Source organism: Delphinapterus leucas, chromosome 17 (assembly GCF_059928025.1).
Source record: "Delphinapterus leucas isolate spDelLeu-1000000601 "Yukka" chromosome 17, BTC_Dleu_Yukka2, whole genome shotgun sequence".
NCBI classification, from domain to species: Eukaryota; Metazoa; Chordata; class Mammalia; order Artiodactyla; family Monodontidae; genus Delphinapterus; species Delphinapterus leucas.
In genome coordinates, this window is record NC_143145.1 from 8,190,113 (window position 1) to 8,201,598 (window position 11,486).

At 48.5% G+C, this 11,486-nt stretch overlaps 1 protein-coding gene across 5 annotated transcripts in view; it reads left to right on the forward strand.

The window, feature by feature from the left end:
* Nucleotides 1-10,877, forward strand: part of NDRG1 (N-myc downstream regulated 1) — a 55,682-nt gene extending 44,805 nt beyond the window's left edge. For 3 of the 5 annotated variants that reach the window (XM_089898697.1, XM_022555203.3, XM_089898695.1), the window contains 4 exons: nucleotides 1,132-1,179; nucleotides 2,300-2,335; nucleotides 6,116-6,167; nucleotides 9,046-10,877. In XM_089898697.1, the coding sequence (XP_089754823.1) occupies nucleotides 1,132-1,179; nucleotides 2,300-2,335; nucleotides 6,116-6,167; nucleotides 9,046-9,227 (318 nt within the window). In that variant the 3' untranslated portion in view covers nucleotides 9,228-10,877. Of the gene's footprint in view, nucleotides 1-1,131; nucleotides 1,180-2,299; nucleotides 2,336-6,115; nucleotides 6,168-7,523; nucleotides 7,692-7,783; nucleotides 8,959-9,045 lie in introns of those variants that run through there. The other 2 variants (XR_016388279.1, XR_016388278.1) reach the window with 2 other exon arrangements.
* The last annotated feature ends 609 nt before the right edge of the window (nucleotides 10,878-11,486 follow it).

Below are 11,486 nucleotides of genomic sequence, written 5' to 3' on the forward strand. Positions count from 1 at the left end.
TCCCATCAGGGCAAGTGACATCTTCTAGATGCCATATTGGCCTTTGGTCAGAGGGTCCAGCCACCAGCCTCCTTCCCTGGTGACTTGCCAGCCCTAGTTGCTTGGCAGTGGGACCTCTGTCTCCTCTCCCAGGCCCCCTCACCTGCCGATCTGCCTCCCATTGGCTTGTTTATACGGGCGTGTTTCCGCTTGGCTTCCTGGCCAGGAGACTGTCTGCGTGTTTGGGAATCAGGTGGAGCTTTCAGACCTGGTTGGAGCCTGATCCATCTGGTGGGGCGGACAGGCCTCTGGGGAGAGGGGCTTAGGAAAGGTTTTCTGACTCATTTCACCCCTTAATTCCCACCTGTGATGTGGTGGAGGCAAAACAGGACTCCATCTTTCCAACACCCCCATAGCCGAGGACACGGGAGACTTGGGGGCTAGTGGGCAGTCCCAGAGTAGTGATATGCCTTGTGCAGTAGGCTAGAGCAGGGTCAGCAAATGTTCACTTAGTAAAGACCTGGGGTATCCAAATGAACCATGAATTACTTGCAGTCTAGTCCACTGGACATAATCACAAGATGCATCAATAAAGATATATTCTTTATGTTAAGGGAGGTGATAACTCTACCATAGGCATTTTGAACATCACACGTTACGGGTGGGTATTTTGCCTACTTCTAGATGCACTTTTAAGAGGGTCATTGACAAACTGAAGGAAGAAACCATCTTGGTGGATATGATTTCATTTGAAGAACGGTTGTTGGGACTGGGGTTGTTGAATCTAAAGAATTACTGGAAGCAGCTGGTTAAACAAGCCCATTCATTTAGTAGCTGTTTCTGGAGCACCTTCTACATTTTAGCTAATCTTCACAACAGCCCTTTGAAAAAGATATTATCCCCATTTTATTGATGAGGAAACTGAGGCTCAAGGAAGTTAGGTAACTTGTCCAAGGTCATATAGCTAGTGATGGTAGGGCTGGAATTTAAAGCCACATCTGTTGAATCCCAAAGCCCACATTCTTCCTTCCATGACAGTAGGAATACTGGAGCTCCTGGTGATGGTGGCAGAGTGGCAGGGAGAGGGGGAAAATTTATGACTTTGGCTCCAGGTAGACAATTTGCAAATTTCTTCTCCCTCTTCTTGTCTAGGTGGAGTGCAACTCGAAACTGGACCCAACGAAGACCACTCTTCTCAAGGTACAGGGAAAATGATGGAGGGTTACATTTGTTCTCTCAGAAACCCCTAAGTTTCCTGCAAACTTGAGTTGTGCCTGATTATGGCAAAGCTGGTGGTCAGAAATCACAGAAATGGTGAATTAATGTGTCTGTTCACAAACATCTATTGGGTGCTGGCTGGTGACCCAAGGCTGCAAAGATGAGGGGATCCCTCTCTGGCACCCCAGGAGTTTACGGACTGCCGGCCATGGTGCTCTGAAGAGGGATGGATAGGAATTGTGTGTGTGGGGCCTGATTCTAGACAGACTGTCCCCACTGCACCACCCTGCCCTGCTGAATGGGCCCCTGGAGTTCTGTCGCTGCATTCCCGTTGGGCTGAAGGCTGCCCCAAGTTAGCTGACCTTGAGGCTAGCCCTTGGGATTTAGTCTTGAGACTCTGGGCTATAGGCTGGCCACAGCCCCACTCAGTCTTACCGAGACCTTCCAGTCCTATTTCCTCATCCTCACCTCGCTGCCCAAGTGCTCCAGAACCCTGGGCTTTGGATAAATATTCACACATGCCTGGAATGGCTTTAAGCAGTGATGATGGCTTTGGGTTTGGTGATTTACTAGCAACTCTGGAAATTATAGCATTTACCAAGGGTGGCCAACCAGGAGCCCCATCAGGCCTGAAGCCTTGAATCCTGCAGTTTCCTTCTGAGGGGTCTTTAAAGAGATTGTGTGTCCAGGGCCTCGTGCAGTGAATGCTTTCCGGTCAGACAGACCCTGGCCAGAACTTTGCAAGTTCCTCAAGTTCTCTCTGGCCCAGTTTCTGCCTTTAAAGTGGGACAGTCGTCCCTTCCAGGGTTTTGGGGGGAGCAGAGAAATCATCTACGGGGCCTAGCACAGCACCTGGCCTGTTGTAAGCTGCAAGTAATGGTTGCCAAGAAGGCGGAGTTTAATGCCGAGACAGATAGTAATCAAAGCAGGCGTGCCAGGTGAGGTGGGTGTTTCCCCACCTGTAACATGTCCAGGCCCCCTTCAGCAAGGCAGGCCCGGGGCAGGGCAGCGGGCAGAGTGGATGCCCGTTTGGAGCTGGTCCACAGAGCCGGCATCCCCTCCACGTGAGGCCTTTGGCACTAACCAGCTTTCTTTCTCCCAGATGGCGGATTGTGGCGGCCTCCCACAGATCTCCCAGGTGAGTTACACCTGTCCCCGCTCCCCAGGTGGAGGGCATGTGCCTCTGTGACCCGTTACCCCCCTTTCCCTCACCGCCTGCTGGCCGCCCACCTTGCTACTACATCTGATGACACATTTGGACCTGCTACCGTTTATAAAAGGTGCTTGCATGTCAGGACTTGCTTGGTCGTCCCCCAGAAGCCCCTGTGGAGTAGTTGATGCTGGCGTTCACAGGGGTGAAGGGTTTTGCCAAGTGGACACAGCTTGGCAGTCGTGCACCAGAATCTAGGTGTGCCTGACCCCAAAGACCACAGGCTTCCGCTGGAGCCACAGGCTCCTGTAGCCCAGGGGCAAAGCAGGGAGCGCAGAGAAGAGATGGACCAAAGGGTGTGTTTCTGTGTTTGTGTGTGTGTGTTTCTGTGTTTGTGTGTGTGTGTGCATGCACATGTGTGTATGTGTGTATGTATGTATGTGTATGCGTTTGTGTGTATGTGAGTATGTATATGTATACGTGTATGCGTGTGTGCGTGTGAGTGTGTATATGTATACGTGTATGCATATGTGTGTGTATGTATATGTATACGTGTATGCATATGTGTGTATGTGAGTATGTATATGTGTACGTGTATGCGTATGTGTGTGTATGTGAGTGTGTATATGTATACGTGTATGCGTATGTGTGTATGTGAGTATGTATATGTATACGTGTATGCGTGTGTGTGTATGTGAGTATGTATATGTATATGTGTATGCGTGTGTGTATGCGAGTATGTATATGTGTATGCGTATGTGTGTGTATGTATATGTATACGTGTATGCGTGTGTGCGTGTGAGTGTGTATATGTATACGTGTATGCATATGTGTGTATGTATGTATATGTATACGTGTATGCATATGTGTGTATGTGAGTATGTATATGTGTACGTGTATGCGTATGTGTGTGTGTATGTGAGTGTGTATATGTATACGTGTATGCGTATGTGTGTATGTGAGTATGTATATGTATACGTGTATGAGTATGTGTGTATGTGTGTATGTATATGTATACGTGTATGCGTATGTGTGTATGTGAGTATGTATATGTATACGTGTATGCGTGTGTGTGTATGTGAGTATGTATATGTATACGTGTATGCGTGTGTGTATGTGAGTATGTATATGTGTATGCGTGTGTGTGTATGTGAGTATGTATATGTATACGTGTATGCGTGTGTGTATGTGAGTATGTATATGTATACGTGTATGCGTGTGTGTGTATGTGAGTATGTATATGTATACGTGTATGCGTATGTGTGTATGTGAGTGTGTATATGTATACGTGTATGCGTATGTGTGTATGTGGGTATGTATATGTATACGTGTATGCGTATGTGCGTATGTGTGTATGTATATGTATACGTGTATGCGTATGTGTGTATGCACATATAAACATATCAATCATTGTAGTGTGTTTGCTGCACAATAACTGTCCCCTCCAAGTCTCCACCCATAAATACCACCCCCCACCTAACAAGTGAATGAATTTTTTATCTCTTCTTATAATTTTCTATCAGTACAGTTCTGCACTCTATCTTACTATGAAATATTTTGTGCATTTTGGGTTGTCTTTTCCACCAAACTGTCCCCTGACCTTCTTTCTCCCTCCAGTCCTGAAAGGGACTTCAGAGCTTCAGTAATCCAGCGATTTCTCAATCAGATGTGTGCCTTTTTCTAGCTCTAGGTGCCCCCCCAGTCCTGACAAGTCCCGCTGAGCTCCCTGGGAGCCTCCCTTGAAGAGTGAGCAGGCACAAGTGGCCTCGGGTGGCTCTCTTAACTTCTGTTTCCAGTGTCTCTCTCTGCTCCCACTGGCAAAGAACAAATTATTTTCAACTTTTTATCTGCTGTTGTGCTTTGCCCAGTTGATAGCTGGAGTAGCCAGAGAAGGATGGGATGTCTCAGTTTCTAGAGGGAACAGATGGGTTTCCAGTAGAGCCCTGCTTAGATGTAAACAGGATTAATACCTGCACACTAGTGACTAGTTCATCCCCCCAGCCCGCTTGACACTGCTACTGAGACAGTGCAGCATAAGTTGGCTGCAGAGAAGGGGCGCCATTTTTCTTTCCACCTATACTTCCTTCCTTCCTTTATTCCTTTCTCTACTTGAAATGAGAAAAATCTAACTCTATCCTTAGTTAAAACACGTTTTATATGTCATGGCAGGAGCTGAGCTAGCCCAGGCTCCCAGGAGAGCAGCCCAATGAGGACCAGTAACTGTGTAATCCCTCCTCCTCCTGCCCTTGCAAGTTGGGTGTGTTTTTACAAAGGGCGTTCCCATCCTTCATTCCATTCAATCCTTGCAACAGTCTTTAGAGGAAGGAAGAGCATGCATTCTATCACAGTCACAGAAGGGAAACTGAGGCTAACAGATGGGAGAGATTGCCCTTGGTCACCCAGGGGAGCCGAGTTTGGGCCCAGATATTCTCTTTTCCAAGCCTGTCCTCTTGTTTCTGTCCGCCATGTTGAACACAGATGTCCCTGCAACTCTCGTCCCCTTCTTACAATCATCACGTGACCCCCAGAGGCCAATTGCAGCACAGGCTCTTCTTTAAATGTCATTTGTCTCTTTGAGAAAAGTGGCAGGAGCTGGTGGAGGTGGGCAGGGACACTCCCTCCCCGATGACTGCTCACCAGTGAAATGAGAGGGTGTGAGAATAGACCCAGGACATTGCATTTAAGAGTTGGAATTAGGGCTTCCCTGGTGGCGCAGTGGTTGAGAGTCCGCCTGCCGATGCAGGGGACACCGGTTCGTGCCCCGGTCCGGGAAGATCCCACATGCCGCGGAGCGGCTGGGCCCGTGAGCCATGGCCGCTGAGCCTGCGCGTCCGGAGCCTGTGCTCCGCAACGGGAGAGGCCACAACAGTGAGAGGCCCGCGTACCGCAAAAACAAAAAAAAAAGAGTTGGAATTAATTAGCCTGCGAATATGGCCTTCACCTCCCATTTAGATTAAATTTTTGAGTGTAATTGGTAGAACTGGGTGTGTTCTCAGCAATCCCAACTCATTTTACTTAAAGTAGCCCAGTTGATTGATTTGTCTGTCCACCTATCCATCTATCCATCCATCCATTCATCCATTCATCTATTCTTCCTTCTTTGACCATCTTTTTCTTCCCTTCCATCCATACAGCCTCTCTTTTCATTAATCTATCCATCATCCTTCCTTCCTTCCTTCTTTCCATCGATCTTTTTTCGTTTTCATCTATCCATTTATCCACCATCCTTTCAGCCAGCCAGCCAGGCTGAGAGTAAACTGTTATGGGGTTTGGAAAGCCCTGGGTTAATATACAAGACCACTGATTAACCATAAGACCTTGGACGGATTATTTCTCTCTCCAAGTCTGCTCAGCTGTGAAACATATATGAAGATGGTACTAACCTCATAAGGCTGTTGTCGGGAAGATGAGATAATGCTGCAAAGCCCTTAGCACAGTGAGCGGCTATTACATTCTAGACCCTGAGTTGGACACATCACTTTATCCAATGATGTCTTCTTTAGAGAAGCCCTCAGGAGTAGGTGTGGCACTCTGCCCATATTTTAGAGGTGAGAAAACTGGCTCAGACAGGTCATGGAACTTCTGGTCAAAGCTAATTTTGGCCTCCATAATTATCCCATAGTCTTTCCTTTCCTTTTGTGTTTTGTCCTATCCACCTGAGGTGGCCTTCTATCTTGGGCCAGGCTCTTTAATGAAGGTGCCCACAGGCACGGCTGCATGATCTGGACCTCTGGTGACTGACAGCACTTCCCCTCTTTTCTCTTGCAGCCGGCCAAGCTTGCCGAGGCCTTCAAGTACTTCGTGCAGGGCATGGGATACAGTGAGTATGGCCTTTCCTGGCAGGTGGTGGGTTGAAGGGCAGGTGTGGGAACTGGAACCAGGTTGGGATGAGTGCAGTATTCTGTATCACCTTGGCCGGCTTCAGGCTCTTTGCAAACTGGGCAGGTCAGCGAAGAAGTATTTAGGTGTGTGGAGGATGGGCCGCAGGGCAGGGGTTCCCGTGTCTCCTCATACCACAGTGCCTCATTCTCCCTCCATTGTTGAACAGAAGCTGTTTCACACCAGGGAATGTTTTAAGGTTTAGGTGAGGATTATCCCTCTGAGCACAAAGAAGACAACAAACAATAAGACCATGAAGATCTTTTAAAGTTTGATTACATACTTTCTAAGAGACTTGTAGTGATGATGGCGATGCTGGTAAAGTGGCAGTGATGGTGGTGGTGGTGGTGGTGGTCGTGGTGATGAAAGATTAATAAATCCTTTATTTTTTTCTTATTTAATCATCACAATAATCCTAGGAGATACTCTTATCCTCATTTACAAATGACGAAACGGAGGCTTTGAGAGATTAAGGAGCAGAGTGGGGATCTGTGAAAGTCCTTTGAAAAGTGTAAAGCTCTGAACAAGTGGGTGATAAAGCCACTTACATTCAAGAGAGCATGTCTTTGCTAAATCATTAGATTTGGGAATTGAAGGATAAATAGAAGCACAATTAACAAACTTGGAGCTTCTTGCGTTATGATTATCGTTTATTTACAGACATTTATTCACAGACACATTTTCAGAAATGCGGTCCCGTGACCAGGACAGGCAACACCAAGTGTAAGCGCACTGCTGGGCAGCAGCCCCCGTTGGTATATGTCGGTGTGTCGGCCACGGTTCCGGCCCCGATGTGGTTCTTTGGGTTCTTTCTGTCTGCGGCCTGGAATTATAATTCACGTGCCCGCCTTCACAAGGAAGTCTGAGCGTCTCATCACTTCCCCCCCTTTTTTTTGTTGAGGCTTAAACTGTGTGCTCATTTAAAATAGTAACGTTATGTTTGGTCAACTGACTGCAATGCAGTCTTAAGGTTGGCCTCAGCCGTGTTTAGTTTCTGGAGTGGCTGAGAGTGGACGAGCCTGATTTACATGCTTCGGACAGGATCCCTGTCCCAGCGTGCCCTCTTCCATCTACTCGTGGGTCTCCTGCCTTTCCAGCCTCTCTCCCTCCGAGAAAATGTGCAGGCAAAGGCAGTAACTGGAGAAGGCCTTCATTTACCTTGCAGCCATGAATTGCAACTCGTTTGTCTTGGACCTGCCCTGGGTTTAGATTTCTGCTTTGAAAGTGCATTCTGGGGAGAAAGGAAGTGAAAGGCAGGCCTTGTTTTCCGCCCCCCCACATAAGCTTCTATTTCCAGAAAGCTGAAGCATCCTGCAGGTCGTAGGGAAAGACAGCAGAGAGAGCTGGAGGCATCAACTAAAGACAAAGTAATCATTCATTTACTGAGTGCCTGCTCAGCAGCGGGCCAGAATGATGAGCCCTCAGCATCCATGACACCATGCTAGGGTCACCAGAGCCCTGCAAGGTCAGTAAGCCCCCAGATCTGGGGTCAAGAAATAGGGCCTCAGAGAGAATATGTGAGCAACAGATACAGGATTGATCCCAATTTTTTTCCAGATTCAGCAACTAGCTCTGTAAGAAGAGGATTCGGTACAGCAAGAATGAATTCTGTCTGTGGGTGTCTGCCACAGAAAGCCAACACCTACGCCCATTGAGTGCATAGTGTAACCCTTACATGCCTTTGTATTTATCAGCTACCACAGTGTGTGATATCCATTATTCAATATGGCCTTGGCAATGATGCTTCGGTCGGGTGGTGTAGTAGTTTCCCAGGGCTGCCATGACAAATCCCCACAAACTGGGTGGCTGAGAACAACAAAAATTTATTGTCTCACAGTGCTACAGTTCTAGAGGCTAGAAGTCCAAACTCAAGATGTGGGCAGGGTCATGCTCCCTCCAAAGATTCTAAGAAGAATCCTTCCTTGCCTTGTCCCAGCTTCTGGTGGTTGCCAGCAGTCCTTGGCTTGTAGCTGCATCACTCTGACCTCTGCCCTGTCTTCACATGGCTTCTCCCCGTGTGCACCTGTGTCTCCTCCTCTTAAGAGGAAACCAGCCGTGGCATCAGAGTTCACCCCAACCCAGGGTGACCTCATCGTATCTAAATAGATCTGAAAAGACCTTATTTCCAAAGAAGGTTACAGTCTGAGGTGCCGGTGGACGTGAGTTTGGGGGGATGCCATTCCACCCAGTACAGGCGGGGCGATTTTTTGTCTTCATTCCACCTTGTAAGCCACCTGCTGTGTTCAAGGGCATTTTAAATCCTTTGGAATGGACAGTGCCCTTGATAGTACCTGGGAGCTCGCAGGTTTCCTGAAGGGAGAGACGACAGCTGACCTCTCTGTGTGGCCTTGGTTTCCAGCCTGTGGCGTGCAGGGATTAGCCTGGCCAACCTTGAACGTCCTCCCCGCTCTGGTAATTGTTGGCCTTACAGGGTGGTGGACACACACCCCAGCGCTGCTACCAGGGCGTCAGTGGTAGTATTCCCATTTTATAGGGGGGGCCGAGGGCTCAGAGAGGGACACTCCCAAAGCCCCAGAGCTGGGATTCAAGCAGCAGGTAGCAGACAGAGCTGGGATTCAGACGAGCTGTGGGTTCACGCCGCTGTGGGATCGCAGCAAGTCCTTACTCCACCTGGGTCTTGCGCTCCACCTGTGTGGGCAGAGACAGAAACGATGCGGAGCCCAGCAGCCGGATGGCTGCGAGGATGGACAGGAGCAAAGGTGCCCAGGCAGGTGGGGCGCACAGCGGGCAGCATCCCCGGTGTGCAGGTGCTTCCAGCGTTGGCCCATCCCCTCACGGGTCTCTCTCTTCTCTCGCAGTGCCCTCCGCCAGCATGACGCGCCTGATGAGGTCCCGCACAGCCTCGGGCTCCAGCGTCACGTCCCTGGAGGGCGCCCGCAGCCGCTCCCACACCAGCGAGGGCGCCCGGCTGGACATCGTCCCCAACTCCGGTGGCCCCGGGAGCAGCGCAGGGCCCAACTCCACGGAGGTGTCCTGCTAGGTGGCCTTGGGGACGGCCGCCCCTGGACTCTGGGATCAATCGCTGTAGCTGCCCCTCCTCCAGCCCCTCCCCGCCCCTGCCTGCCAACCACATGTAGCTCGGTATTAATCCAAAGCTTATTTTGTACGAGTGAGCTCTGGTGAGGACAAAGTGAGATTGGGTTTGTGGAGGGCTCCCCTTCCGGCGAGGGCGGGGTGGAGTGGACCAAAGGGAAAGAAGCATCTCAGTGTCCTGTTTCCACTAGCGAGCGGCCTAGAGGCCACTGTCTTCCCCTCCCTCAGAGACACCAAACTGCCAAAAACAAGAAACAGAGCAAACACTTGATCAATCCAAGGCTAGGCTGACCTGAGCATCCTGGCGCGAAGGGACGTTTTGTTGGAAGCCCAGCCCACCTACTTCCTGTTTCCTTTCCAACTAAAGAAAAAACAGACCCAGTTTCTGGAAACCAAACCCCTTCTGATTTGGAGAGGGGGAGAGGGGGGAATGGTGGCGAGCTCTTTTAACAAAGCCAAACAGGAAGCGGGGAAAGAGGTGGAATTTATGCAGAGGCTCCGAAGTGTTTGGAAGAGCAAATCTCTGTCGTGAACTTGAAGAAGTAGATTTTTAACGTCGGTGCATATATACACTTTTCAGTGCCGATGCCAGAAGCCTGTTTTTCTGGCATTTTTTTAATGGACAACAGAAGCAGGTGACAAAATCTCCCAGTTTTTCAAAGAGACGGTCTTGGCAAACGTTTGGTATCGGGGGTTTGAGGCTTTGATTCTGCTGCCTGCCTCTTCCTCCACGTCGCCTACTTCCTACCCCAGATACATGGACGAGTGATTATTTCATTCATGGGGAAGATCATGTAGATTTGTAGCTGCTTCTTTGAAATGGAGGGCCGTGCCTGGCTGTGATGCGTCTCCATGCAGCGGCCGGGGGAGGGGGGCAGGGGCATTGAGGTGGGCTGGTATTTTTGGTTATTAGATGTAAAGGATTCCTCGTGGTTGTGATGGAGTCCAGCGCAGTTGTGATTTCAGTTGATCCCATCTGGTTCCCAGGAACCATGTGTGATTGAGTTAAATCTAGCTTCCAATCTTGGACAACCCGGGTTGAATCTGAACTTGATTGCCAAACATTTCTGACCTGGTGACCTTCCGGGATCTTCAGATAGAACTGTTCGCTCTTGTAGGGGGTGGGGATTCCCTTGGGGAGTGGTGGCCCAGAAGATGCAAGGATTCTGGAATGTGTATTCCATGGGATTTCCTTCCCTCTCCTGCCTTCCCCTCTACCCTGCCCCTCTAACCTCTCGCTGAACGGGGTGGCACCACTGACATTTCTGGGCAACGTCAGCGTAGCTGTCAAGTTCCTGTACTACTTACTGCCTTTTGATTTTTATTTTGGCTAACCGTGGATCTTCTTATAGGAAGTTTGATCAGAGTGAAAGGAACATTGTGACTCAGCCGCCGGGGCCTGGTGGTTACTGGGAGGAATAGTCAAGCCTTCTAGGTAGCTTGGGGGAATAATGACTCAATTTATCTGCGACCTAGCCCCTGGGAGGCAGAAATGGCTGAATCAGAACGAGAAACTGTTGTGTACAAGTCTTTCCAGAGGAGTTTCTTAATGAGATATTTGTATTTATTTCCAGACCAATAAATTTGTAACTTTGCAGTGGCTTGTGTCTTTTTCCTCCGCCTGAGAGATCGTGCATTGGGATGGGTCTTTCCTTACCTGGGGCTTCCTACCACATCCCCCTCACCTTTGGAATTCTTTGCTTTACAGCATCCCTGTCCAGTAAAAATATAATACGAACCACAGCTGTAACTTCAAATTTTCAAGTAGCCACATTAAAAAAGGTAGAGACAAGTGAAATTAACTTTAATAATTTAACCCAACATATCCAAAATATTATCACTTCAACATAGGATCAATGTAATTATTAAGGTATCATGCATTCTTTTCTGCCTACTAAGAAATCCAGGGCGTGTTTTACATCACAGCACATCTCAATTCAGACCAGCCCCGTTTCAACGCTCAATAGCTTGAATAATGCAGTGACAAGGGATCAAGGTTTTCAACCTGTAATTAGAAGGAAACATCTTTTTTCACATTTTATTTTTATTATAGAAAAGCATGTGGAAAGACCACCCAGTGACAATCCCTGTAATGCTTCTGGCCCTTGTATTTTTTAAAAAAATGTAGACACAACAGGTTTCAGTACCACCTCCCATTTCTATTTAAAATTAGTTTAAAATTTACAAAACAGTTGCAAAGATAGTA